At 49.1% G+C, this 27,635-nt stretch overlaps 1 protein-coding gene across 1 annotated transcript; it reads right to left on the bottom strand.

Moving 5' to 3' along the window:
- Positions 1 to 402: 402 nt before the first annotated feature.
- Positions 403 to 26,224, bottom strand: LOC125719392 (pleckstrin homology domain-containing family O member 1-like). Its single transcript, XM_048994106.1, has 6 exons — positions 25,626 to 26,224; positions 24,788 to 24,934; positions 11,316 to 11,456; positions 7,757 to 7,861; positions 5,219 to 5,320; positions 403 to 4,436 (listed from the first exon to the last, which is right to left on the bottom strand). Exons 1-6 carry the CDS (start codon positions 25,650 to 25,652, stop codon positions 3,810 to 3,812), a joined length of 1,149 nt encoding a protein of 382 aa, XP_048850063.1. The 5' UTR covers positions 25,653 to 26,224; the 3' UTR covers positions 403 to 3,809.
- Positions 26,225 to 27,635: the final 1,411 nt, after the last annotated feature.

Here is a 27,635-nt window from a genome sequence, read left to right as displayed (position 1 = left end):
TCATGCCATCGTGTCGAGATGCTCAGACTCAATTTCGTCAGTAAATAAAGCGGCTGGTAAGTTCATGCAGTGTTTGCTGTGCCTCTTTTGTTCGGAGACAGGGAGCGGCGATTACGCTCGAACTGCTCAACGGCCTGCAGAGGTGGAGGTAAACACTGGGGGGGGGAGCGGGGGGGCTAAAGCTCCTCAAGACAAATGAGTTAAACCTTCTAGCCACCTGGGGGGAGTCTTCCGGTGGTTTATTAAATCTGGCACGGTATTCCTGTAGTGAGGGCGACATTGCTGAGGTCTGAGTAGCAGAATAGACAATCAGATTAAGATAAATTGACACAAACATGCCTATTCTGCTTTCCTGGCGGGAAAAAAAAATGTCACAATGAAGAGATGTCAGGAAAAGTCATGTTTGTTTTACAGCACGTTTATTCACGTTAGACCCTGAAAGACAGGAGCATGTGCTCTGGAGCAGCACTCTCAGTTCCCAGTCACTGTCGAACAAACCAGTCCAATTTTACAATCCTTGTGCCCAATTTAATGGACGTTTGTACCATATATATATCAAAAAAATGAGTAACACTCCTCTACATTTTCTATGCCATTAGGGAGCCTGTGTACGGCCAGACCGGTTACAAAGCTTTCATAAACACCCCCCACACCGTGGATGAAACCTAAAGCAGCAAAACTGAAGACATAAAACATGAATGGAAGACATTTCACTAAAAAAAAGTAAAATGAGACAATTTGCGACCAAAATATCCTGCTGAAAAATCCATGATTACATTGGCAAAGTTTTTTTGTTATCATACAAAATATTTCAATACATTAACCATAACAATAGTATGATTAATGCCAAAATATTAATTCATGTAAGCCTCTGATGTAGGATGTAGTATTGATGTAGTGTATCATTGTCCTTCACTTACCATTATCACATTTTTTTTTTTTTTATATAAATTTATCGTGTCGTTTTTCGATTGTTTTCCACGGAACATCATTTTCAGTCAGATTCACAGGTTCAAGCTGTTTGACCACCTCCCTTGAATTTTCCAGGATTTGTCGGAAACCAATCAGGCTGTTGCCTCGTTTCGGACCGTCAGCCAGTCGATTCATCTTCTCGTTGAGAAACACATCGGCACCGACTCCAGGCTTGTGTAAAAAATGAAACTTTGGAGGTCCATTGTCAATGTGGTCTGTATCAGTACACCATTATCACTGGGGAACATCAGTTTACTGCAAACTGGGCCAGATCGAGGTGACAAGTTCCCGGGGTCTGATCTAACTTCTAATCTGAGTCTGGATCTAATTCTCACAATCCCATCCTCTCCGGTAAACAACCGGCTTGACCGAAGTCTGTGAAGAAGACTGTCCCAGTCTGTCTATAAGTGTGAATTACGTTTGGATGAAGTGTTTGCGGTGCCAGTGGATCCAGAGGACAAACAATGGTTCTAGCCAGCTTGCAGAAGCTGTTTTTTTTTTTACTGCCGCACACAACATGAATCTCACTGACACGGCAACAGAACCCAAACGAATGAGAATCGGGCACGTTCACCCTCATGTGCATTGAGGCAGCGCAGAAACCAAGAGGAATATAAACCGGCAAAAATAGCAGCTGTAATGTTTTCGGTTTGGACCTGCCGAAAGAATCACAGCCCCCCCCCCCCCCCGCGCTTTCTGACCGGCGTGACGATGATGTTCAATAAAAGAAACTTTTATTTATATACGGTAGTGTAGCAACGGACCGCAGCATTAAAGAACAGGGATAGTGGTCAAAGGGCCACCTGCCAAGGTCCCAGAAGGGACGGAACTGTCACACCCTTCAGAAACACAATCTAACTACAACCTCAAACACTCCCCTAAAGAACCTGGCTGTATAAAATACATGTAAACTACACAGGTTGCCTTATCTAAGCTTGGCTTGCAGATACAGGATCAGCCTTCCGACCGGCCACTTTAAACCGTCCAGATCTATTAATAAATCCTTTGAAAATCCTCCTTATGGTAGTAAATGATGATCTTATAATGGCTGGTTACTCACAGCTCACAGAAACAATTACAGATGACGAGTGCCTCCCCCTCAGATGAATTTATGCAGACGGGAGCTTCGCAGATTAGCTGCTTTGTGCACATTCCCAGTGTAGTTTACCAGCGTTAGTTATAGACGACCAGATTGGGCACCTTATGGATGACATCACCGCACCTTATGGATGACATCACCGCACCTTATGGATGACATCCAATGCTGTTTGGTGCTACTTCAAAGGAAGAACATCCCAGTCATCTGATACTCCCCCTCTCTAAGGCAAAGCAGACTCTCACAAAGGGGCACAAGGTCTTTCCAAACTTTGAGATCTGCACACAGCTATGCGTTGGTGCTTATGAGAGTCGTGGATCGTAAAACAAAAATCACAGAGGAGGAGATGCTAACATGGCATTTTGTGCTGAGAGAGCGAGGTCTGTATTTAACCAAATCCCAGTACAGAGCAAGTAAAAATGACATTCAGACCTGATTCACTGGTACATACCTATATGTCTACCTACAATGCATCAGGGTATTACATTAAGCCAATCACATTCAACTTCAAACATGGCCTGCAACAACCACAGAGCATTTAATGTAGCCAATCACGATGCTGGATAGTGGAGTCCAGCAATAAACCATATATTAACTCATTGATACCGAAGAGGAAAAGGCCTTTAGCTCTTTGTAATTCTTCATTAGTAATATCAAATCAAAGTTACCAGTTCTAGATTCGTCAAAGGTTTTATTGGTCCTGCTGATTTTAAAATCACGTCCAGTATTTACTAAATAATTTCCTGGTATTATTTTTAATGTCCTTAATTATCTCTCACTTCAGCGATTCAGAGGCAAGCTTGCTTTCATCTGTCACACATTCAAATAAACTCTCAGGGATGCAAATGAGCTTTTAACAGGCAAGATTCTGTGAACGGTGGCGACGTTGTGCGTAGTTTCTCGCTTTGTCTGAATCGTCGTGAATGCGGGGAAAAACAAGCGTGACTGGAACGCGGGAAAGGTGCCTGGCCGCTCCACAGACCCGCGCGTTCGGCACCACATGTAGCCTGTCGCGGCGGCTCCTGCCCGGCTGTAAAAATCTTGTGACAAAGGCTAGACAAGGCAGGAGCAGCACTGAACATGTTCAATCATCCAGATAGTACTCTGCCCCCCCCCCCCCATCTCCTTGCCCAACTCTTCCAAACGAAAACCTACAGGCACTGGGAACAAGGTAAAGGGGGGGGGGGGGTCACACAGCCCAATCCTGTCTGTGATGCAACGGAGAAAGGAAAACATCGGCATTCCGGCCAGACGGCAGGTTGCCGTGGCAGTTTTAATGAGCGACTAGGCCAAAGGCTTCCTTCTGTCTGGGTACTTGTATTCACCGCCGGGGGGGATGCAGACAAATAGTGCTCATCACCCTGCTGGGTTATTGGGGGGGGGTTTGATGGTGGGAGGGGATCCCTGGAATAAAAAACAAGTGGCACTGCGGGATGCAGCGATGCGGAGGAAATCGTGCCGATGCCGAGGACATAAAGACCCCCAGCATGAGAAGCAGCGGCTCGGCTTGATGCTCCATCTTTCCCTAAATCATGGGGGGCTCGACGGAACAGCCGAGTGACCTATGGTCAGAGGTGCCCACCCAGAAGCTACGTACAAATTCTGTCACGGTGAAAAGTAAAAAAGACCCGTGCAGACTACTGTCACCCCCCCCCCCCCCCCCCCGCCTGTCACGCTCCTCTTTGTCTTCCTCTCCGCTGCACTCAGAATGTCGCATCTTATTCGGTTTCTTGTTCACAAATTACATCATGCTCTTCCTGTAGTCGGCCAGCAGGGGGCTCTTGGGCCCTGGAGTGTGCGAGGGGCTCAGGGGAGTGGCGGGGCTCTGCTCCAGCTGCCGGTACAGTTCCTGCAGTCCCCTGACCTCCTCCAGGACACGCCGGGCCTGGCCCCAGGCTGAGGCGGCCTCCTGAAGGAGGCGTTCCACCTCCGCTCGGTCGGCCCCCGAGTCTGAGTCCGTGCCCTCGGGCCCCGCGACCCGCACCTCCGCCAGCATCTCCCGAGTCCTCTCCAGCTTCTGGGCTATGAGGTCCTGTAGCTCTGAGGTGGAGGTGGTGGGGGAGGCAGGCCGTGCCCCAGCCTGGCAGATGAGGATCTCGTCCAATGAGGCGCGGCGGACTTTCTCGGGGGTGTGTGCTGCCCCCTCTTGCCGGGGAAGGCTGTCCGACTTTCCCCTGGCCTCGGAGGCCACTGGCGTTGCAGGGCAGCCATCGCTGTTGGACCGCTTGGTGAGCAGGGCCATGGACTTGTCCAGATCGACCCGGAAGCTTCCCTCACAGCTGTCCTGCCCCTCAGTTGCCGGTGAGGTCGCATCCTCCTCCTGGACGAGGTCCAGCGTCAGCATGCCATCCGACGTCGAGGTGGATGCCTGCGGAGAGAACAGGAAGTTCTAAGGAGCGCGACATTGCGGAACCCCCACCAACCAAAACTCCACAGTTATCCATGGAGAAGTACAGTCATAACATGCTGATCGGCTCCATGTTTAGGTAACCAGAGTACATCTCTTCCCTTTTAACACACTGGCATCACCAGGTCATCGTCATTTACTGCATGATCCATTCTAAGTGAGTTTTGTGATCCTACAGTAATGTGCAAAAGTATTAGGCAGTCATAGAAAATGTTTTAAACTATAAATCTGGGTAGTAAGTGTATATTTGCAACAACAAAAAAATGTAATTTAGCATTAGAATATATGCAAATGAAGAGTAACGCAATGGAAAAATCATGAGAATTTCTTTTTCTCCAAAAGGTTCCTGATATCTAGTCGGATGGCTAGATGAACCCCGCTTCAGTTCCCAAACCTCTCCTCAGGGGCACCTCAGCCAATCAATTTGCATTTGTCGAATTTCACCGCCAGCTCGATTAGATAATTAACTTAATCAATTAAATAACTGAATGAGGTATTGATTAGCCAAACGACGTGGGGGCAGTGGTCAGGTCAAAGAACATCGGTCGCTGCAAGTTCTGGGGTGACTTTAGGAGAGGTTCCAAAAGCCAGCACACACTTCGTGTGATAATAACATGGATTTGCAGCACATCACACAAGAGTAAAGGGAACGCTGCAGGGAGCTGAATGGCCTCTGAAAATATGAGGGATTGATTGATTATGTCTTATCAAAGGCGTCACATGGCACCAGCGGCCACACCTACCACGGCCATGAGGTGTCCCCGCGTAGGCAGGCGCCGCGTGTGGGGGATCTTGGCGCGGTCGCGTGTCGGGTGGGCGAGGAGGCTCTCTTCCTCTACGGTGACCTGGGGAGAGACAGCGACAGTGGAGGTCAGCCGCTGTCTTGCCGGTCGTGAGCCGGTGATCATCCCCTGATCTCCCCATGATGTCTCCTGTGGAACTCTCACCTAAAATCCCTTCACGGCCGCACACACCATCAACTACGTATAAATGTCCCTAAAGAGTGCCTGTGGCACTATGGGCCATCAGTGTTCCTGGGTCATGTGACCGCTGTCCTCTCGATGCTGCCCACAGGATTGGTGGAAATCTTGCGCTTCTTGTTCTGGAAGTTCTACGGTGCAACAACTCAATGGCTGAGGACTCAAATCCTCCCCTGAGCACCGAGTGGGCAGGATAGACAGCCCAAGCTGTACATGCAAACTTTTAAAGGAGATACTTAGGAACTGAAGCAAATGAGCAACATGATAGCAGAGTGAGGGCAGCAGAAAGCAAAAGAAACTTTATACAAAATGATTCTAATGAACCCTGAAAAGCCAGATGGGGGAACTTTCCTTCCTGAGATGCCTCCCCGCCTCCCCCCCACCCAAACAGGGGAAATTCTAACACTGATTGCAAACCGCATATCATGCAGCCAAGTTGCTCCGTGTGCATTTTGCATGTTCTCGTGTTAGAGAGGGGTCATCCAGGTGCTCAGTTTTCCTTCCACAGTCCAGAGACACGTAGGTGGGCACGACAGCATCTCTGAATGGCCCATAGTATGTGCGTAGCAAAGGACTGGCATCCCATCCGGCATGTACCCCTAGCTTATACCAGGATGGGCTCCAGGCCCCTATTGACCCGTTAAGTGCCGTGACATTTATTCTCCACGTTCACAGAACCTCCTGATGGGGCTCCACTGCCCCTCCTCCCTTCCCGCTGCCCTGCAGCCTGTTTTCACATCATACGGCTGTGATTCACGGGCGCACATACAGCGGGCCGGGTTTCACACTGCCTTCCTGTCTGTCTAAAGCAGTGTTTCCCAATCCGATCCTCCGGGACTCCCCAGACAGCCCAACTTTTGGGAGCTGAGAGGGAGCAAAAATATGGACGGTCTTAGAGGTTTGCAACCCAACCCAAACCTGATGGGTTTCGGGTTTCTACCCCAACACCTCCCCCTTGCAAAAGCTTGCAAATGTCTCCATATTCATGTATAACTAATATTTCCACAATTTCAGGTTCGTTTCGGGTTTGGGTTTTAGACTTGCTAGTGCTACCTAGCACAATTTCAGGCCCATACAGGACTCTAGAATGTTTAGCAGAGAGCTGGGGGGGGGCAAAAATGCGATCCCCGAGGACCGGGTTAGAAGCACTGACGTAATGGAAGGCCAGCATCCTACACCGACAGACACAGCGGAAGAAGTCCCACATTTTAGCTGCTAGTAATATTCACATTTATTTAGCAGATCCAAGGCAGGTCGGCCAACAGCCCTGAAACAGTAGGGTTTAAGGGTCCTTGCTCTTATCGCTCTGCTGGCCGTGGACGCAGATCCCAGAACCTGTTGAGCTACACGCCACCCACTCAACTTAAGGCACCGAATCGGAATTCTGTGTTGTTTGGGAAACATGATTTTATTAATTGACTCAGTTGTTCAGTAGATCACATTATTTCATGCATTGGGGCGATTCAAGTCAAGCAGCTGTCTCACATCGCCCCCCTCTACGAAGCTACAAAGCAGGGCAGGAAATCAGCCGTAGTCGTCACGATTACATTTGTCCGTTGTCCTTCCATCCCGGGAGCCAAACTAGATAAATGAGTCAAGTCATGCGATTTCAGTAAGGAAGCAGGTGTGCGTTGCGGCAGGACGTGAGCGAGGACTCAAAAGGGATTAGTCATCAAGGACGCGCTCCTGCCTCGGGGCCATACACAGAAGAAAGCATCCGCTTCCTTTTTCGTGGAAGCAATGAATTGTGTTGATGTTTAAATGAAAAACCGCCTGGGTCAGATCTCACGAGAGGCACCACTTTCTACAGCTAAGTGATGTTCTTACTGCTTCACGGAGGCCGCTGCCATTTTTGTGGACCTCAGAGAGGACAGGAAGCAGGGCGTGGGGGTGGTGTGTAGCTCACATCCAGAAGGTTGTGGGTTCAAATCCTATAGCTGGCAGAATAATCATGTCACTGTTGGGACCTTGAGCAAGGATCTTAAACCCAACTTCTTCTGGGGTGATTCAAGCTGGCTCACCCTGTGTGCTCTGATCCTACAACTGTGTTTTTCATGGAGAACAAGACAGGATACATAAAAGACTAGTATATAATCTTGTCATTTTTGTATGCAATATACACTTTTCCTACACATAAAATACAGATTTAAACTTCAATATTCCTGATTGAATCAATAATGATTTCTGCCTTAATTTGTATACAATATTAACAGGAGTGGATAATTGTTTGTGAACATTTCATCTTGATGCTGAGATATTAAGCATGGAGAATGAAGAGGGTGTGTCTGAACGAGGTCATACCTCATCCAGGATGCGGTTTTTAGCTCTCGTGATGGCGCCGTTCAAAGCATTGATCCAGGACTCCTTCTCTTCGGGGCTAACAGCCAGGAACACGAGATTTGGCACCTGGGGCAGAGAGAGACAGGAAGCTGAATGCGCGGTCAGAAAGGCGAGCGATCCAGCAGCTCCTGACACCAGCATCCTTCAGCGGAGAACTGGCTCACAGGAACCCCACTCAAGCGGCGATCTCCTCCAGGCCCGCCTCTACGCTCCGAACTAATTATTTCTTTAATTGAACCAATTGAACCAATTTAGACCTAATTAACTGTACAGATGACTGCATGTTCTCCGTTGTCCTTCCAGAAAAACGCTGGTCACTGCAATACGGCATGTCAAACACAGTTCATACTTGTCCGTGTCACTTAGTCAGAATCAACTAGTCAATTACCTGTACTAGTAAGGCAATTATGTAACCCAAGATACCCAACTTTTGCACCTTCTAGTATTAAATGTACTCTTTCATGAGAAAGTCATTCCATCCAGGGTGGACCCTGCCCTGTCTTCCCTCCATCTCCAGGCTCACCACAACGCTCTATGGCATAAGCAGTTATGAAAGATGGATGTATTGTTTATTATTATGTGTCAAACTGCTGAATGGAAATAAATTCAAGCAGGATGAGGTTGTTGTAAGAGCCAGCGCACACACAGAGCCGGTGGGGTGGCCTTTATGACTTACAATTAAGGTTCTGGCTCCTGCATGCGCTACAGTGACTGAAGTTCTAATGGACTATTTTGCAGGCATTTAAACAAAATATATTAAAAACAAAAAAGGGGGCTTTTGGTCCTTAGAAGTACTGAAGACAGAGCGGCTGAAATCTCCTGGGTCACAGGAGCCTTTTTGAGAAAAGTCGTTTCTCAATAGTCACTCACAAACTCAACAGTCAGTCCAGAGCACAACACAGCCCTGTCTCATCCTCTCACCCCGTAGGGTGACACGGAAAGCTGGGAGGCTCGTATCGACGATGGGTCTACCCCCCCCCCCCCCGCCCACACCCCACCCCGTGTGGCCTGGCGAGGACTGCAGGTCGCCCACGTGGTCGCGAGCCTTGCTCCCCACCAGTGGACGGCTCCGGCTAATTACGCGGAGCTCGTTAGCAGGATACTCGCACCGTGTGACTGTCTGCCGAGGGTGTTTATCATCCTCACTCCCATCGTGAGGGAAGATTGAACCAATCAACACGTCTGGGTGGAATTTGAGACGGAAACTAAATCACGCGATCGGAGACGCTACTGAGCGAATCCAAGCACATAACCCAGGCAAACGGCATGAACAAGACCTGCACATCATTCTGATCTATGACAATAGATAAATCCGTCTGCTCAGTGACTTGGGAAGACTCTGGAAGGATATACGAGAGTGACTAAGGCAAACGGCGATGACACGAAACAACGTGCACCAGAGTCTCATCTGAAAAATGTCATTTTGTTTTCCATGACTACTCAACTTAGTGACAAACTCGTACAAATATGACTTTGATTTGAAGTCCTTCTGTTAATGCAGCCCATTCTGATTAAATAATTAAAATGCATAACTTTAACGGGACCACAATGTAGGATTTCAATCAGCAGACAACCGCATCCTCAGACTTACAGGTAATAAATCTCACATATCTGAAGATCAAATTTCCAAAGCACATTCTCTGCATTCTTTGTTGTGCTTGAGATGAGGCTGCCAGTGATCAAAAGTCAGGCCTCCTCATCATATGTTACTGTATCGGAAACCAGAACTCAGTAAATTCCACAGAAATGTACTCAGAAACGTATCCCATGTACTGAGTTAGTCTTGGGAATTTGCTCTTCAATGCTGATTTAATGCTGCACTCATGGGCAAGGCAGCGGGATCCTCCTCGGGCCTGAACCATCAGCGGGATCTGAACCACTGCCCCTCAGGTTTTAAACCCATAAGCCCAAAATGTGGCATTTGCCAAAAGAAAGGGGTTCAGTGCAGCATCTCCTGTAACTCCACCACTGTCGTCGAGGTAACCTGTTTTTCATTAAAAGAATTTGAGTGAGGCCTCGCTTAGGGTGAGGATGGAGCCTCAGCGGGGAGCCGCCCGCCCCCCCAGCTCTGTTACCGGCAGACAGGAGCTAATCAACTCCTCAAAATAACAGACACAACAACGGGGCCCTTTATGACCAGGAAGCTCTGGTTCTCTGCTATCAAAAAAAAAATCCTCATTCCAGTCAAATGAACCACATGGGTGAACAGGTCAGAACTCAAGTATGAGCTGAAGACGCCAGTTTCTGCTAACATGACACGCTACTTGTTCTAGTAGGAGGGAAATTCTTTCCTGCCTCTGTTTTTTTATATATCTATTCATTTATTAAGCCCTGTATTAAATGTGGGCTGTGTGTGACTCAGCAGGTTATAGTGCTGTGATCAGAGGGTTGTTGGTTCAAATCTCAGTTGGGCCCATGAGCCAGATTCATAACCCCACAAGTGTTCCAGGGATTGTCTGACTTTGCGTTCAATTGTGCGTCGATTTGGATAAAAGCATTTGCTAAACAAATACATTTGAGAGTTGTGGGGGTGAACGGAACCGTGTGACGTGGGGATGAGCAGGGAAAGTCTAATGAGGGCTTCCGATTCACCACTGAGTGGGCAGAATACACGGCACAAGCTGTACATGCAAACTTTTAAAGGAGATACTTAGGAACTGAAGCAAATAAGCAACATGATAGCAGAGTGAGGGCAGTAGAAAGCAAAAGAAACTTTATACAAAACGATTCTAATGAACCCTGAAAAGCCAGATGGGGGAACTTTCCTTCCTGAGCAGCGCCCCCTCCACACACGGTATAATAGGGGCAATAAATCATACAGAAGGGCCAATCTTATCATTAGCCAATGAAATGTTAGTGATATGTGAGTGATAGGGGAGGGGGGCCATTCTGGGGGCCAATCAGCTGGCCCCAACCTGCCAACCCAGGACTACATTGACTAGAGTAACTCTGATAGCAAGTTCCACACTCTGGGTTAAAAACCCAGGAACTCGACTGGGTGTGTGTTTGTCGGTAGGCAGGGGGCTGAGACAGGGTTACAGCCCGGTGACCAGACGCAAGCTTCTGTGTAGCGCCAGGCCGCACCCTTCCGACCAGACTTCGTATCAGCCAATCGAATTTAATTGTGCCTGTTTCAACCGGCGATTGTCTTTGGAAATCGGCCTGTGTCTGGAGAGGGCTGTTTTTGTGCAGAGTTGAGTGAAAGGCGATTAGCACAATGAGATTTAATTATCAGGGACAGGAGGACAGCTGAGTAGGATCAGGACAGTTTACCGAACACTGAAGCCACTTTGCTGCACTGCGGAGTCATGTCCCTCCCCTCGCTTCTCCAGACTCCAGATGTTCAGTGACTTAACCTACCCTCTCTTAGGCACCTGCAGTCCCTGTCTACCCCCATCGATCCAGTGTAGACATGACAATACTGTAATAGCAGGCCTGAGCTAGAGGCCGTGATGAAGCCAGGGTATTTCCTGGCACCCAATCCAGTTTGCAGTGCTGGTATACAGGCTGCCGGACTCACTGTGTTCCCAGGCTGCCTGGAACGTAGCAAGGTGAACTTGCTGTGGTTCTTCTTGCTCCGGCTCTTGGTCTTGCGCAGCTCCTCCGAGCGCTCGTAGTCTGTCAGGTCGATCACCTCCTGAATTTTCTTCTCATCCTTCACCTGTGAGAAGTGCAAGATAGATGAGCTACACTTCGATGATGTGGCTGGTTCGCCGGGCGACGTAAGACTTCATCTGCGTTAACACATGAATAAACAGCACTGGCATGAGAGATTACAGATCGATATACATGGTAGGTGGATGGCCATTAAATGCAGCAAAGCTTGCATGGTGCTCTACAAATAACACATTATATACAATAACATATAACTCAAAAGATAATGTGCAGTAATATATAGAAAAGAACAAGTAACCAGTTTATACAGTCAAGAGTATAATTCAGAATAAATATAATTCAAATTCGATTATGCAGGATAAAATGGCATGCCTGGGAAAGCTAGGAGCCGGCTGAGGCATCGCATTCGGTCTAACACTTCCGTGAGAATTTAAGTAAACGGGGAAGGGGTGAGACAGGCAGCGTGTGGTCACACCCTAATGGGTTAGAGCCTCGTTAGCGGATCGGCCACATGCCTCCATATTACCCCCACCAGGCTTTGGACCAAGAGCAGGAGATCCTGGTGTTGTGACACCAACCGAGACAGAATTGACAGTTCATAACCGAGAGACAGCAGACGTTGACCCCTTTTCTGAGGTCAGGCCACGTCAGGACAGAGAGCTTCCTCTTGGGAACTGTGCCATTAAACCTCGACCTTGCAAGCGCTGTATGACTGGTGGGGGGGGGGACCTACCTGGGGAGGCTGTGGGCAGAGCCGGGGACACGGCTGATAGTCACGACCCGTTACCCCCGCGGCTCTGCATCAGAACCCGCCGCCTGGATTTAATGACATCGGCCCCGCTGCTATTTTTTCTATCCGGGGCTGACGTCGCGAGTCCTACTGCGGCAGAATGTACGTTTCGCCGTTCCCCACGCTCCGTGTGTCGTCCCTGGATAAGAGATCCGGAGGCATGCTGCGAAGGAGGGGTGCATCACCTGCCCGCCGCAGGAACATGCTGTCTTTGCTCAGTGTCACCTCAGCACCCCCACTGGCTGCGGAGCAGGGACGCTCCCTGTCGCCTCTTTGTTGTTCGTTCTCTCTTTTTTTGTGAGTTTCCTTGGGAACAACACGTCATACCGCGTCCCCGGGCCCGTTCCGCTCGGAGATTTCAGATCCAGGGCTCTCTTGCTTACGTATCCATCGCACGTCGCGAGAGGGGACGCCCACCGTGTGGGTCAGCAAACGCCGATGTGCAGGATTATTGCCATACACAGAAATAACTCTCCGTGGTATTTGCATGCCTCGGCACTTTTATTAAATGCAGCAAACCAGACGGATGCAAAACGAAGTCACCGATATTTTCCATTACTGCGGACGCCGATCGCTGGTCTCCTTCAGGTACAGCCTGTTTCTGCCTGCCTATATCTAGTTAATTCCTGACCTTCTCTCCTTACCTGTTCCTCTCCATATCAGTCTCAGGGCATTGATTAAAATGTATAAAGAAAAGTGCGAAACCACGCACAGCACTATGGATACATTTCACCCAGCTGTTGCTAAGGACCTGGCAGATGCTGTGTATCCACTGGGTTACTGTTGCTATGCTCACTCAGAAGGCCAGGAGGTCTCTGAGTCAGAAGGACCATCTGACATAAGGCATTATAACTGCTTGTGGAAGTCCAGCTGATAATGGCTGTTATTTAAACATTTTTTTATCCATCGATTAAGTACTGAAATCATTTTTTTGAACAACATGGCTCACATCTGTTTTTGTTCAATTTCTCTGTGAAAACAAAGCTCATATTTAATTAATGTGCAATTAATTATTGTGAAAATGTAATTACTTTAACTGCATTGATTCCAGCCTTTGGCAGAAAGAGAGAACAGGACACGTGTCATCCCTGCGTTCAAAACCACTGAAAATGGGCTGTCCAGGGAGCAGCCGGACACAGAGACCCCAGTCGGAATTCACCGGCGGAGTGGGGGGGGGGGGGGGGGGGGGTGTGCGGTGATAGACGATGATGTCGTGCAAGTGGCCAGTGTGAGGATGAAAGAGTTACCCTTTTAAGATGGAGCAGAGGTCGCGTGGGGATATCCAATCAAATGCGTGACCACAGTCTGGTCAGCACAGCACTGAATCACCCTGTAATCAGGCCCTAGAAGCCTCTGCTTTTCATAAACACAGGCGAGCTCCCCTGTGCCATGCTCGGCGCTGATGGAGGGGGATTTGCCGTTCTCTTCCAGAAAGGTTGGCATTATCCGACATGGCGTTTGTGCCTGCATGTGTGCGTGTGCCACAGCGAAGCCTGCACACCCCACGCGGGCACAGCCGGCCACACAAGGAGAGCCTCCCTCACATGCCAACCTTCTCCGCTGGCAGTCTGACAGCTGAGCTCTGGCTCTGAGGCCTGAAGCGTAAGGGGTGGCTTCCCGACACAAAGCTCAGCTCTGAAATCTCTGACTGTACTGAGTGTGCAGTCCCTGGTATATGCTCGCTCAGTCTTGAATATGCTCAGTACTCAGTTGTGAATACATTATTGGGCTAATGAATACTGAGTACTTAGGAGTGCTGAATACTTTGTAAAACTCAGTATTGAATACTGTAATGGCTACAGGGAACTTTTATGCATTCATTTGTTTAAATCAGCTTTGGTGATTTATTCATTCTGAAATACACACACCCTCCATTGAGAACAGCAGATCCAGCAGCCTCCGTCACGATTTGCATCATCCCTCCCAGCCCAGGACATCCCTCCCATCCTCAGTAGGAGCCCCCACAGCTGAGCACCATCTTAACCAGTGACTCAGGGAGTATACACCCCCCCCCTAAACCCGGGGGTAATCGGAAGACACCCAGCGGGGTAGGGATGCACCCCTAGTGGCACTCTGAGGTGTGAGGGTAGGATGCACCCCGGGGCATGTTCAGGCACACCGCAGATCTGCAGATGCCACCTGTCGCTGCCGTCACTGCATACAGACCAGCTCCTGGCATTGCATTTTTCAGGGGGGTGGATGTGGAGCAAGAGGAAGCCACAAATGGGCAGGGAAGATGTCAGAGGCGAGCAGAAAAAGCAAACGGCCCCACGGTACTGGGAGCCAATCACGCGAGATGCTCAGAAACGGCACGGAGGCGGCGGGTACCGGGACCGCGTCCAGCTCTATTTATACACAGAGCGCGGCGAGGAGCCAGAGGGACAGAGAGCCTTCTCAGTATCGCGGCTCGCCGGAAGGCATCACTGCTCTGAGGGCTGCGCTTAAACCGGCATCAGTCACTCCCCCCAGCACCACCAGCACCACCCACAACTCCAAGCTGGGCAGCAGAATCCAGCCCATCTCTATAGAGTGAGATGGTGAGGGGGCGGGGCCTTGACAGAAGGGCGGAGCCTCGGCAAGGTGCGGGGCACACCAGACACCGTGTTTCCACCAGAATGGAGCCGAGCTGGGTCGAATACAGCTGAGCGTGGTTTTCCATTACAGCTGGGAAAAAGAACCATGTTTTGATGGTATGGAGGATGGGAGGGACCAATGAAACATGGTCACAGGAAACAAGCCTGGTTAGTGCAAATGATTACTAGTGCAATAGCTTCCATTGAGCAAAAACTAGAACTGGAAAATAAAAACAAACAGGTGCCCCTTAGATTTAGATTTCAAATTGACAGGTTAAATTAAAAGTAGCCTAAATAAACAGCTTCCTCAACTCTGAACACTGAATATGAAATTCATAAATCATATAGCCAGCTATAGAGGCATGAAATACGAAAATCTATAAACTGTAAAATGTTCCTTGCTTAGAAGTCACGTCTCCAGGTCAAACTAAGCAAATCTCTGCCGAAACACAGAAGAATAACCGGTCGGTTTGAGATTGTGGAATTTTGCATTAAGAATAATTCCTTTAGCCCATCATTCCGAAGAAATGCCATGTAAACAGTGGCGTATAAGACCGCTCTGTGTCAGTCAGTGTAAAGGGACACGACACCTAACTGAGATCATCAAATGCGATGTCAAATCGGCCAGGCTGAAGGTGCTCTCAGGCCTGGGGGGGCTTGGGGATGGACCACAGCACCCATGGCTTACCACTCAAAAAATGGAAATGCCGCCATTCACAGCACATCTTAGGACGGCTAGACAATGGGGGGGGGGGGGGGGGGGGCACAACAAAAATATCCTGTAAGCGCCAGCTGTTCAGAGCGGCAGAGGTGTCTCCTGTTGACATCTTTGTGTTTTGAGGCAGAAGACTGGAGGAGCAGGGGGGAATGAGTCTGGAGGAGGCACAAGGGACAGTGAGTCTGGTGGAGAAGTAGGGGGCAGTGATTCTGGAGGAGGCACAAGGGGCAGTGAGTCTGGTGGAGGTGCAGGGGGCAGTGAGTCTGGAGGAGAAGCAGGGGGCAGTGAGTCTGAAGGAGAAGCAGGAGGCAGTGAGTCTGGAGGAGAAGCAGGGGGCAGTGAGTATAGTGGAGGTGCAGGGGGGTAGTGAGTCTGGAGGAGAAGCAGGGGGCAGTGAGTCTGGAGGAGGAGCAGGGGGCAGTGAGTCTGGAGGAGAAGCAGGGGGCAGTGAGTCTGAAGGAGAAGCAGGAGGCAGTGAGTCTGGAGGAGAAGCAAGGGGCAGTGAGTCTGGAGGAGAAGCAGGGGGCAGTGAGTCTGGAGGAGGTGCAGGGGGCAGTGAGTCTAGTGGAGGTGCAGGGGGTAGTGAGTCTGGAGGAGAAGCAGGGGGCAGTGAGTCTGAAGGAGAAGCAGGAGGCAGTGAGTCTGGAGGAGAAGCAGGGGGCAGTGAGTCTGGAGGAGGAGCAGGGTGCAGTGAGTCTGGAGGAGAAGCAGGAGGCAGTGAGTCTGGAGGAGAAGCAGGGGGCAGTGAGTCTGAAGGAGAAGCAGGAGGCAGTGAGTCTGGAGGAGAAGCAGGGGGCAGTAAGTCTGGAGGAGGAGCAGGGGGCAGTGAGTCTGGAGGAGGCACAAGGGGCAATGAGTCTGGTGGAGGCGCAGGGGGCAATGAGTCTAGTGGAGGTGCAGGGGGCAGTGAGTCTGGAGGAGAAGCAGGGGGCAGTGAGTCTGAAGGAGAAGCAGGAGGCAGTGAGTCTGGAGGAGAAGCAGGGGGCAGTGAGTCTGAAGGAGAAGCAGGAGGCAGTGAGTCTGGAGGAGGAGCAGGGGGCAGTAAGTCTGGAGGAGGAGCAGGGGGCAGTGAGTCTGGAGGAGGCACAAGGGGCAATGAGTCTGGTGGAGGCGCAGGGGGCAATGAGTCTAGTGGAGGTGCAGGGGGTAGTGAGTCTGAAGGAGAAGCAGGAGGCAGTGAGTCTGGAGGAGAAGCAGGGGGCAGTGAGTCTGAAGGAGAAGCAGGAGGCAGTGAGTCTGGAGGAGGAGCAGGGGGCAGTAAGTCTGGAGGAGGAGCAGGGGGCAGTGAGTCTGGAGGAGGCACAAGGGGCAATGAGTCTGGTGGAGGTGCAGGGGGCAATGAGTCTAGTGGAGGTGCAGGGGGTAGTGAGTCTGAAGGAGAAGCAGGAGGCAGTGAGTCTGGAGGAGAAGCAGGGGGCAGTGAGTCTGGAGGAGGAGTAGGGAGCAGTGAGTCTGGTAGAGGTGCAGGGGGCAGTGAGTCTGGAGGAGGAGTTGGGGACAGTGAGTTTGGACGAGGTACAGGGGGTAGTGAGTCTGGAGGAGACGCGGGTGCAATGTGACCCTGGAGGAGGTGAAGGGGTCTATGAGTCTGGAGGAGGAGCAGGGGGTTGTGAGTCTGGAGGAGGAGTAGGGGGGCAGTGAATCTCGCCCCGATTGCCCCTCAAGGAGCTGCTTCAGCCCTTGCTTGGACACACGCTTCAAGTGGTGCTTAAAGTACCTGTAATAAATATTTTAATGTGCAAAGAGAGAGCTTTCGGGAGCCGCTAGCTGGCAATCAAACACAGACAAGCCCCTATACATGGCAGGGGGTGCGGATTAAGACTGAACCCGGCACACGTGCTCCAGGAGGACCGACAGACAGGTTCAGTCAGTCTGCGTGACGGTTGCTTCTCCCTGACCTGTCGGTTCAGACTCTAGCAGAAAGGGGATTTGGTGCCACCACAGTGTACGTATTTCCACAATCCAACTGAGGGGGGCGGTATGTGGCTCAGTGTGTTAGGCCTCTGTATGATCGGAAGGTTGCCAGTTCAAATCCCATCCTCGGCAAAATAGTCGAATAGTCAAGCCTGCCAGACACAAAGGTCCCTTCGTCCAAAGGCAAAGCTCTGCTATGCGTGGCACCGGCCCGATATGACTGTCTCTGTGGTCGACATCCTACGGTTAACCTGCTTTGGCCCATGTGCCAGGGGACGGTCGGGCCAGAGCAGCTTGCTGGGACTTCCGGCAGGTTCTGACCGGAACGATCTGTCAGAACGCCCTTGCCAGTAACACCGTCAAACTCCGCTATCATTCAAAAACGCGTTTTACATGAATGATACCATACTAGCCTCACAGTCATCACAGTGCCCTGTTTGCTATGGTCAAAAATGACCAAACATAAAAGCCAAACCCAGGCAGGCATACCAGCGCAAGAGATAGATCTGGGGAAGGGACTCTGCATCACTCCAGAAATGCTGGTAATTACACCCCTATGGATTTTACACACTGTAATACCCATGTATCTAGGGCAAAAAAAGGTTGTCTGTAATAGACAGGGCTGGGGTACAGCGGAAAGACCAATCAGGCAGACCTCTGCAGACCGATCAGGCAGACCTCTGCAGACCGATCAGGCAGACCTCTGCAGGCATTGGCCGGTTAAACGGGGCCCTTCGTCACATCAGTGCTCACCTGACGTCATTTGGAAGGCGGCTGCTCGGTAATCCAGTTGAGCCTGTAATTACCCCCTGCAGACTCCAGACACCGCGACATGGGACCTAACAAGCACAGCTGTACTCGGTTCTAAATGTTCCACCAAAAAGAGGAATCTGAGTCTATGGGAAGCCACACGTAAGCAAAGCCAATAAAAGGCTTCTTCCTCCACCAGGTCAAGCATATAAGGCGCTGATATCCCACATTTCATGACAGCTACAAAAAATATGAAAATAAAGACAGAAGATATTACAGCAGCTGCTAAACACAGGACTGTTGTTCCGGTTTTGAGAAGCAGCTGTGGAAAATCACCACTGTTCAGCGGCCAGTGGGAGAGGGGGAGCGGGGTCTCACTGGCGACCGGAATTTGTGACCCACAGCTGGCCTGCTGTCAGAATGCCGGCAATCGTGATGTCATAAAGGCCTTGACTTCAAACGGCTCAGTGCACGTCACTGTAAACACGTTCTTTCACTACATTATTATTAAGACAAAGAAGGTGCTGAGGTTAACATGTGGCCTGGACATACTGTTCAGTGTTATTCCTTCATTAACTACATCAAGTCATTACCACTGTTATGACCTAACAGTAATCCAGACAGCTGATCTGCCTGACAGCTAATCGCTAACAGATTTAGACAAAAAAAGTAAGACATTCAACATTATATATTGAGATAGATACCCCACTTAAAGGCAGAAAAGTCGTGAAATCTGAAGCAGCTGTTCCATAACTGTCGCAAAATTGGGGCCACAGTCTGGCCGCCCAGCTCCGCGCAAACTCCCGAACCCGGTCACCGATACTTCGTTATCTAACAACACAAAGCATCCATGGCTTCCCCCTTCGGGGCGGCAGGACAGAGAGCATGATGTCAGCACAGACGGCGTCAGTTTCCTAAACCCGCCCCAAGCCCTTCGGAGAGACCGGGATCAGAGGAACATCTGTCACCGGGCCTGGGAGAGGCGCTGATGGCGCCCAGAGCTCAGTGTCAGTCTGGGCAGACGCAGTGGGGGAGCGGGTCACAGCTGATCTGATCAGTATCAGTATGCCTCAGTGGTCACAAATGGGTCACTCCAGCCCAGGGTTCTACTGCAGTGATCAGATCAACAAAGCAGAAACACCCCTCTTAATAAAACCGGGGCACTAAGTGGAAAAGGGAAGGTCAAACGTAAACATTTCCTGGGGAAAAAAAGGTTAATTCTCTTTCAAGTTCCTATAATCGCAGCCTGCGACAGACTTTGGGTTGCTGAAGTTGCATTTCGAGCCCTCGCTTCAGCATTATGGTATTGTGGGGGTGTACAGGGGTGGGGGGGGGGGTGGTCAGTGCAGCAATCAGCTTAGTCCTGTTCATCAGGACAAATTCACCGGGAAGGACTGCCGAATGAAACGGATAAAAGGTGAAGTATTTATAAACGCCAGGCTGCCCTGATAGTGCTGAGCAGGGCTTGTTGGGACGGAACGCAGTTCTGAGCGCTGCTCAGTGTTCAGAAGCTCCTCAGACCCAGCGAGGACGGCAGGCGGTTAGGGACAGACGGCATTGTGGACGCGATCCCAGCTCCTCTTCCTGTCCCTCCGCGGTTCCCCGTGCTTATAATCAAACTACAGTGCAACATTTGTACCGTTTAAACGTTAACATTTGCAGTGTTTACAGACGCCCGGCAAACTGTACGCACGTTATAATCACACTGCATGTCACATACACTTTGCACTATATGTATGGATGTATGTTGTCTGTATTGTGCCTCTGTCATCATTCAACACTGCGCTACTTGAATTTACGCAGACTGCTGTATTCATCGTATTCCTTCAATTTATGCCTCTCTGTTGTGTATTTTGCATCTTGTCTTTATTCTCTATCTGCGTTATGCCCTAATTGTTAAATGTCTATTGTCATGGTGTCTCCAACAGCAGCAAGCTGTGTCAACAAAAATTTTCACCAGCTTTGGTTGCGTGGCAGGAAATATTCGGGTTGAACTGCACTAAAACAGCAATTCCAGGCTGCATCAGGGCACTAAGGTTCCCCACTGGAAAAGGAGCAGAAGTACATAATGTAGCAAGATTCGAACCCGCAACCCTGGGGGCCGCGTGGCTTTTACCCAGATATCACTGCATCTTCTATCTTTTATGTACAACACGCATGACATCACCACTTCCGCATGTAGCTGCACCGCATTATGTGGACTGCGGTACCGACACGCCTAGCCTATTATTTTTGCCTTTGTTTTGTGCCTGAATGCTGTGCTCTTTGCATTCCTTTATGTGTCCTGAGTGCTCGTGTTAATAAAGAAAAGACAACTGAACAGTAGCCGGCTGTCTGAGACGACCGGCTAGGGGGTGTAGCAGGAGGACCCCCCTCCCACAAGGAAGCTACAGCAAACTTTGCTTTTGCTCTTCAGCACTTGAGTGCATCACACTAGGAGACCCGGGACCATCTCGCCGCCGTCACCCCCGCTTAACGACACGCCAACCAGGAGCCAGATGTTCTGTCTGCTCACATTCAAAACGGGGCCTTTAATTTGGCTTCAGTCCCCCGGCTGCTTGGCTGTACGTCAGCTCGCTGCGACCATACACATGTTTACATGGCCACAGCCTAGAAGAGACGCTGGAAAGTTTTCAAATGTTAAATCTGTTCAGGTCCAAGCAACCACACCAGAATTGGGAACTTCTTTATTATTGTTTGCTTAGCCAACTCAGGTGAGAATATGAACACACCTGAGAAACTGACGCTAAATATTTTGTTTAATAAATACCTGTTGCCACAACTGGAATTGTAACAATCGAAGCTCATTAAGAGGGAAGGACTTGAAACTTCACAGCACTGGCTGAAATGCTCAGGGTTTATAAAACAACCTAAAAAAGAACCAGACTTAAAAAGCAGTTCTCTCTGTTTTGTGTTTAGGAGGCTGTTCTGTTTTATCATTAATTGGCAGTCAACCAGAATTTCAGCAGGAATCGTGTGGACTTTGGTTGCCAAGGAAGCACAATCCGAGGTAATCAGGCGTGAAATAACGTCCAACACCGAAGAAGCAGACATCATGTGATTCATCATGCATTACATGATTAGTTCTGAGAGACAACCAATCAGATTGTAGAGGAGTTGGCTCCAAGCAACTAAAGGAGGCAGGACTAAGACATCTGATTGGTTGATCCTACCTCCTCTAGTTGCTTGGACCCACCTCCTCTACAATCTGATTGGTTCACTTTCAGAACGAATTATTTTTCAGTGTAAGTAAAGTCTGTGTAAGTAAAACTCCCACACGCTCCAAAAAGAGCAGGGCTGTAAATACAATCAGACTCAGTTTTGATTTGTCACCAGACACAAACCATTAGACCTGTGCAACCATGACTCCAGGAAAGATACAACTTTCAGAATTCAGTGCTGAATTCCTACTGACAACCAAATGACAACAATATCAATATCAATTATCCTGGACATGCCAACATCCATCTCTCTTATGACCTGTAGCCTTGTTCAGACCAAGCCTCCGGAGGATGATGTAATGCCAACAGGTGTCCCTTGTCATGCTGTCACTCTCCCTTCAGATACGTAGCATTGTAACATAAAATCCAGGCTGACATCTCTACGTCGGTGCAGTGAGACAGCATCCAAACTCTGCTGCTCAGGGACAGTTTAGTCATGAAAGTAAACAGTTATCCATTTGTTGCTGGGAAGCCCAGGTTATGCCAAAGACCCCATCTTCTGGCAAGAAATAGAGAACGCCGTGCATTGTGGGAGCATACGGGCATACACCCACCGCGACCGCAGAGGGCCTCTGCAGACATACACCCCGTTACTGGGACTGCCTCCTACTGCTCACAGTAATCCCACTGCCTCCATGGTGGATCTCTGGTGGCTTATTAAGCTCACATGCATGTTTCAGAACTTGCACGTGTAAAGAGACACGCACTCATTTACATGCATACAAGAAGCATAACACACTTAGGGACCGACACAGGACACTCTCCCTTATATTCCAAGAGCTACTGGGGCAGAGAGGTTGTCTGAGCACAGCAGGGCCTTCCCACTGCACACTGACATTCTTGGGCATCACATCATGCGCCAAGAGCCTGTATTTCGTCCCAAAGTTCACGGTCGACAGACCGTGCAGCCATTCATCCCGGACAAAAGCCCCCGCAGATTCTGGCCTCCAGGTCTTCCGTCACTGGGGTTTTCTTCTCACCGGGAACATTGTAAAACCCAGGGCTTCCCAGACACACGAGGGGCGGAGCTACGCCAGACCACAGGGTGAAGAGCCTGGTTCTGCCAGTGCCACCATCTTGGCCATGGGGCCGCAATGCGTCACGGGCAGCGGCATCAGGTTTCGGCCTCCCCTCTTCTTGACCACTGGGGTTTTTCCCTCTTGCACCCCCCGCCTGCAGGCTTCCTGAGGGCAGCGCTCACACCGTCGCGGGCCTTTGATCGCGCTGCAGGCGGTCACCTGACACCTGAACGCAACAACCAATCACGTCACAGGTGAGGGGCACAGCTTGGGTTTCCCTCCTCTTAGATGGGGGGGGGGGGGACAGGGGTGTAGCCAAACGTTTAAGAAACGGTCAAAACACACGGCTTAACACAGACCAGATTGCAAATTCATTTTAAGTGGTCTGCCTTGGCTACAGTGTCAGCTTGTCAGCTGAAGCCTTCTGCGCAAAAGAGTAAGGAAAGGGACACCTACCAGGCTGGCCTGCAGGACCCAGCACTGCCAGATAGGCTATCCACATCCTGCAATCCACATGTGATTCATCACATGACACACTCATGCACCTCATTTCCTAATCATATAAACTGGGTGGAGCTTCGGAATAAGGCGGCTCCCGATTGGTTGCATTGCTGACGGGAAACATGACATCGGGCAGCACAAGGAATACATGGGCCCACGCTGAGCTGACTTGAAAACAAAATGCATAAAAGATGGCCTGGTAATAATGGGGAAATGAATAAAACCCAAGTGGAAGATGGACTTCCTAAACGCTGCTGCATCCTGGCATTAAAAATACATCATATAGCCTGGATTTCTGGAAGCAATTAAAAGAAGAGTTCTAAGGAGAGCGAAAGCCCCAACGAAAAATAAATATGTGGCGGAGGATGAGGATAGAATGAAATTCTGCGCCTCTTATCCTAAACAGGTTGTGTATCTGAAAGGATGTTTGCAGCTTAATGACATTTGAACGCTGTAATTTCCCCACACAGCACTGAAAGACATTTCCCCTTAATATTATAATAAAGACAGGAAACAGCACGATGCCTTGTAAATACAGAGAAGAGATGCTTCTTCATTATTTCAGATGTTGAAATAAAATAGCAGTTACCGGTGTAGATTTACATACAAACACCCCTGACTGGCAGGTCTCCCTCACAGAATGACAGACTACATGTGAATATTGATTCCATTTCTCCATTGCATTGTTGCCAACCATTTGTGGTCTACAGGTCAGGATGGGGTGATCCCTGTCCTCATTTCCGGGCAAGTTCATGCACGCTAGGCAAATCTGACCCCAATTACCCTGGTCGCACATCTTTTACCATATCCAAGTGGGATTCTAACTCCCAACTCTTTCACTATCCACTGACAACTTCTTGATGCACAAATGAGAAAACAAGATGAAGTTATATGTATATGTAAGATTTAATTTGCAAAGAACAGAACTAAAAAAACGTTTCCCTGTTAATAGTGTAGTAATAATAATGTAGAATAAAATTAATCACGATATTATCACCTTCAGTCCTCACAAACTTATGCACAAAAACAGACACATTACATAATGTGCTACCTCCACTGCAGAACTAGCCCGCCTGAGTGCTGAATCAACTGATGTGTATCGCTCAGATCTTTGGCCACCCATGTGCACAGTGTGTATGATCACGCTACAAAATATTGACCTTTGGGCACCGCTTTCATTGGCGGAGCTCGCCTCTCCATTGCTGTTAGTCAACTGGGCGCCTCACGGAGCAAACTAGGACTCGGGGGCCTGTTATTCCGGCCTTTTACTGGAAATCCCGCTGCAGATGGCTAAAAGATTTTTTTTCTTTTTAATTGGTCAGATCATATTTCCTTTTGCGCGATCACCCCCCCCCCCCCCTCGGAGTCCACGCCCCACCCCCCACCCCCGGCAGCCAAAACATTAAACCTATAGTTACGCGCGCAAATACTATGCAATTGTTATTCTAATTAGGAAGGGGGTGTCATCGCTGCTGTTAAATGCTGTGCATTATCGCTGCTGTTAATTTTAAAACATTATTGTAAACAAATATTTTAAATAACGAAAGCTTAGACCACGTATATGTGACAAGATTTCACTTTTCGGGTCTTCATATTGCTTTTAATTGTCTAAATTGTGATTTTTCGTGGCGGTTAAAAAGTTACCAAATAAAGTCAAAGTAATAACAGTGAAATTAAAGCTTTTAATAAAGGATCCTATTGTATCCACTTACAGCAAAAGGAGCTGTATTTATAATTTTAACTGTACAGTGACTTAGAAATACATTAAACATCAGGACGTGTGTTACATAGTGGAGTTTAACTCAACAACAGTCATAAAGCAACACTGGTATATTGGCTAATCTGTTACAACTCCATAGCCACATCTAAAAGGCTTTATTGGGGAACTTGCCTCCTTCTCGGAGATGAAGAGTTGGTCGCCTTTCAGCACCACGTAGCGGTTTTTCCATATCTCCCTGAAAATGCCTTTGCCACAGAATTTGCGGATCCAGCCCGTCTTGTCTGGCTGACACGACGCCTGGTTGACATCCTGCGGGCCCTGCGCATCCAGGAGATGAAAAGCAGTTACAACTTAACGTCGCACAGACAAAATATAGCCACAGCCCCTCATTTAGATTCAAAGCATACAGACTTTGCAGGAACTAAGTCCCTTTGTCAAACTGTCACATGTCCTCGTAATCCCACGACGCCTAAAGTTAGTGCGATATATGTTAATTGGCATCATTTATACAATCCGGTTTCCTATATTTTAAGGGCGTGGCTAATAAAAATGTAACCGGGATTCCCTGACCATAAGATCATCCTTCAGCCCCGTTTACATCATCATCTCACTAAGTGTGAATGTCTAACATTACAGCACAATTCTCACAGCGGCTAGTTAGTCCGCAGTTCCAGGCATTGCAAAATAATTAAAAAATAAATAAATAAATAACATGATCAGTATTACAGGGTGGCTGATTTCTAGAGGAAATGCAAGAAATGTGATTGATCCGAGGCGGCGTGGAAACACACGGATCTCCACAATGCATCGGTTCGGACAAGAACAATGTGTTACAACCACAGCCCGTGTCAAGCAGCATAGCGCAGGGAGGCATTAATTCAGCTTCAGCAGCTTAATTCGATTGTACTGTTTTGCCCCCTGTTTTCCCCAGTGGATGTGAATTTAAGGCATGATCACGGCACATTAGCAGTTTAAAATCCGTTCAAAGAAAGCGTTTAGAAAAGCTCACCCGTTTGGCCGAATTGCTCTTCTTCATTTTGACCGTACCACGGCTGTCGACGGAGTTTCCAGCTTTCTGGGTATTTATTTAGCCCCAGTCCTATCCCGATGGCTTTATTGTGTTGGGAGCATGGTCACGTTCTGCGACGATGCGAACTGTATACTGGGCATCGCTTCTTTATTTCCTTTTCTCTCTCTCTCTCCCTCTCTCTCGGTCGCTGCCCTGCGTTGAACTGCCTCCGTTTCCTCCCGTCCTTCTTTATCCCCCGGTTTCTCTCGCTCCTTCGCCCCGATGGCTCAGCGCTCGGCTTTTTGGTTTCGCACGCTGTGTGCACGGAGCTGGCTGAGCCCCTAGTCTCCAGTTACACGGATGAGGCAGTATCACGGTCACCCCCCTACCCCCCGATCCCTCATTCCTCTCCCCCTCCCTTCGCAGGACGTGCACTCCTCTCATATGGAAAATAGCGGGGCGGAGGGGGGGGGGGGGGGGTTGTGACCGGTCCAACCGCGATTATGTCAATATATTGACCGAGGCTGAGCCGTGATTTAACGGCGATCGCTACGGGGCGATGAGCCGGATGCCGAAAAACGGGCACCGGGGCTGGTCAGCTTCTGCGTATCGCTGGAAAGTTTCAAAGAAGGATCGCTGGGCTGACTCATAAAACAGTGAATCATAACACATGAGGTCACTGTAAAAATCACGCCCTCGTAAAAAGAAATGTATGCACGATAAAATGCCTCTATTCTAAAATTTGGGACAACGATATTTATTGCATTTTTTGTTCCGTGTTCTTTCACGCCTCTTCTAATTCATTTCATTTTATTATTTTTACCATGACAAAAAAATACGCAGATAAATGATTTTCCAAAAAGCAGGCTGCAGCTCAACAAGATTATAATTAGAAATCTACACTGTAAGCTATTTGTGATATGCACTTTATGGAGAATCGTGGGCGCCACGTTTATGGAGAAACGATGGACAGTCCACAGGATTGGCGTGCGGACCTGAGAGGCTGATGGACAAAATCAGTGCTTTTGTTCGCTGGTTTTAGCAGAGCACACGATACGACCTTTGAGCACCTGCTCTACAGTTTACGTCGGTTCTGAAAACAGACAAATATAATCAATTAATCTCCGAAACATCTGACACGCGCTGGAAAACTGTTAAATTCAAACTGATAATAATGATTAAAAAAATGCATATTTGGCCCATTTGAGTGCTGCCCCACAGTGGTTGTAAATAGCTGTGGTTTGGAGTAACGTTTTTGGGCTGAGCTTTGCTGCCGCTTGGCTGAATGGGGACACAACTATAGTACGTATGAAGCGGCCAGCATACTGATCTACCTACTGGATCAAACGCTCTTGACAAACGCTCAGAAACGCTCGTCATCTTTTCCGCACTGTGTGGAGGTGCCGTTAGAGCAACCAATGAACTCAGGGCAAGTTCTTTTGCCATCATCTGAATTAAATAAACAAATGTTGATCTTGTTGCCTAGTAGTATTACCGTTTGGCTGCTACCATTTGCTCTTTCAGAAGGAAGAAGATTAGTGATTGTTTGGCAGGAGGTGTGTGTGTGTGTGTGGGGGGGTATCCTTTAGGGATGTATTATTTTGGGACCCTCAAACGTCTGGAGTTGTGGGTTGCCCTAGGGCATAGGCTTTGTCTGTCTGGCGCCCCCCCTCACCCCATCACTGCTGAGCTGTGTCCAGGGATTTTGTTGCCTCCTCCCCCCATTTTTTAACCCTCCCTGCCTCAGTCTCTCCCCCCCCCCCATCCTAAGCTGCATCCTTCTCCAGCTGAGGCCCTCGATTCAGGCCGGCTAACAAGGCTGACAGCCCCCCCTAAATCTCACCGCTTCACCCAGGCCCCCTTTGAAAGGGATCTGGCTCGGCGCACTGGACTACAAACGCCAAGTTATTTACGAGCAATTACACGAAACTGCGTGTTTACAAGTACAGGGGCTCGGAAGGCACATTCAATGCATCCAGATAACAAAAAAAAACAAAAACCTTCCCACCA

Source organism: Brienomyrus brachyistius, chromosome 23, assembly GCF_023856365.1.
Source record: "Brienomyrus brachyistius isolate T26 chromosome 23, BBRACH_0.4, whole genome shotgun sequence".
Classification (NCBI taxonomy): Eukaryota; Metazoa; Chordata; class Actinopteri; order Osteoglossiformes; family Mormyridae; genus Brienomyrus; species Brienomyrus brachyistius.
The sequence above is the reverse complement of the archived record's forward strand: the minus strand, read 5'-3'. Positions and strand labels throughout refer to the sequence as shown.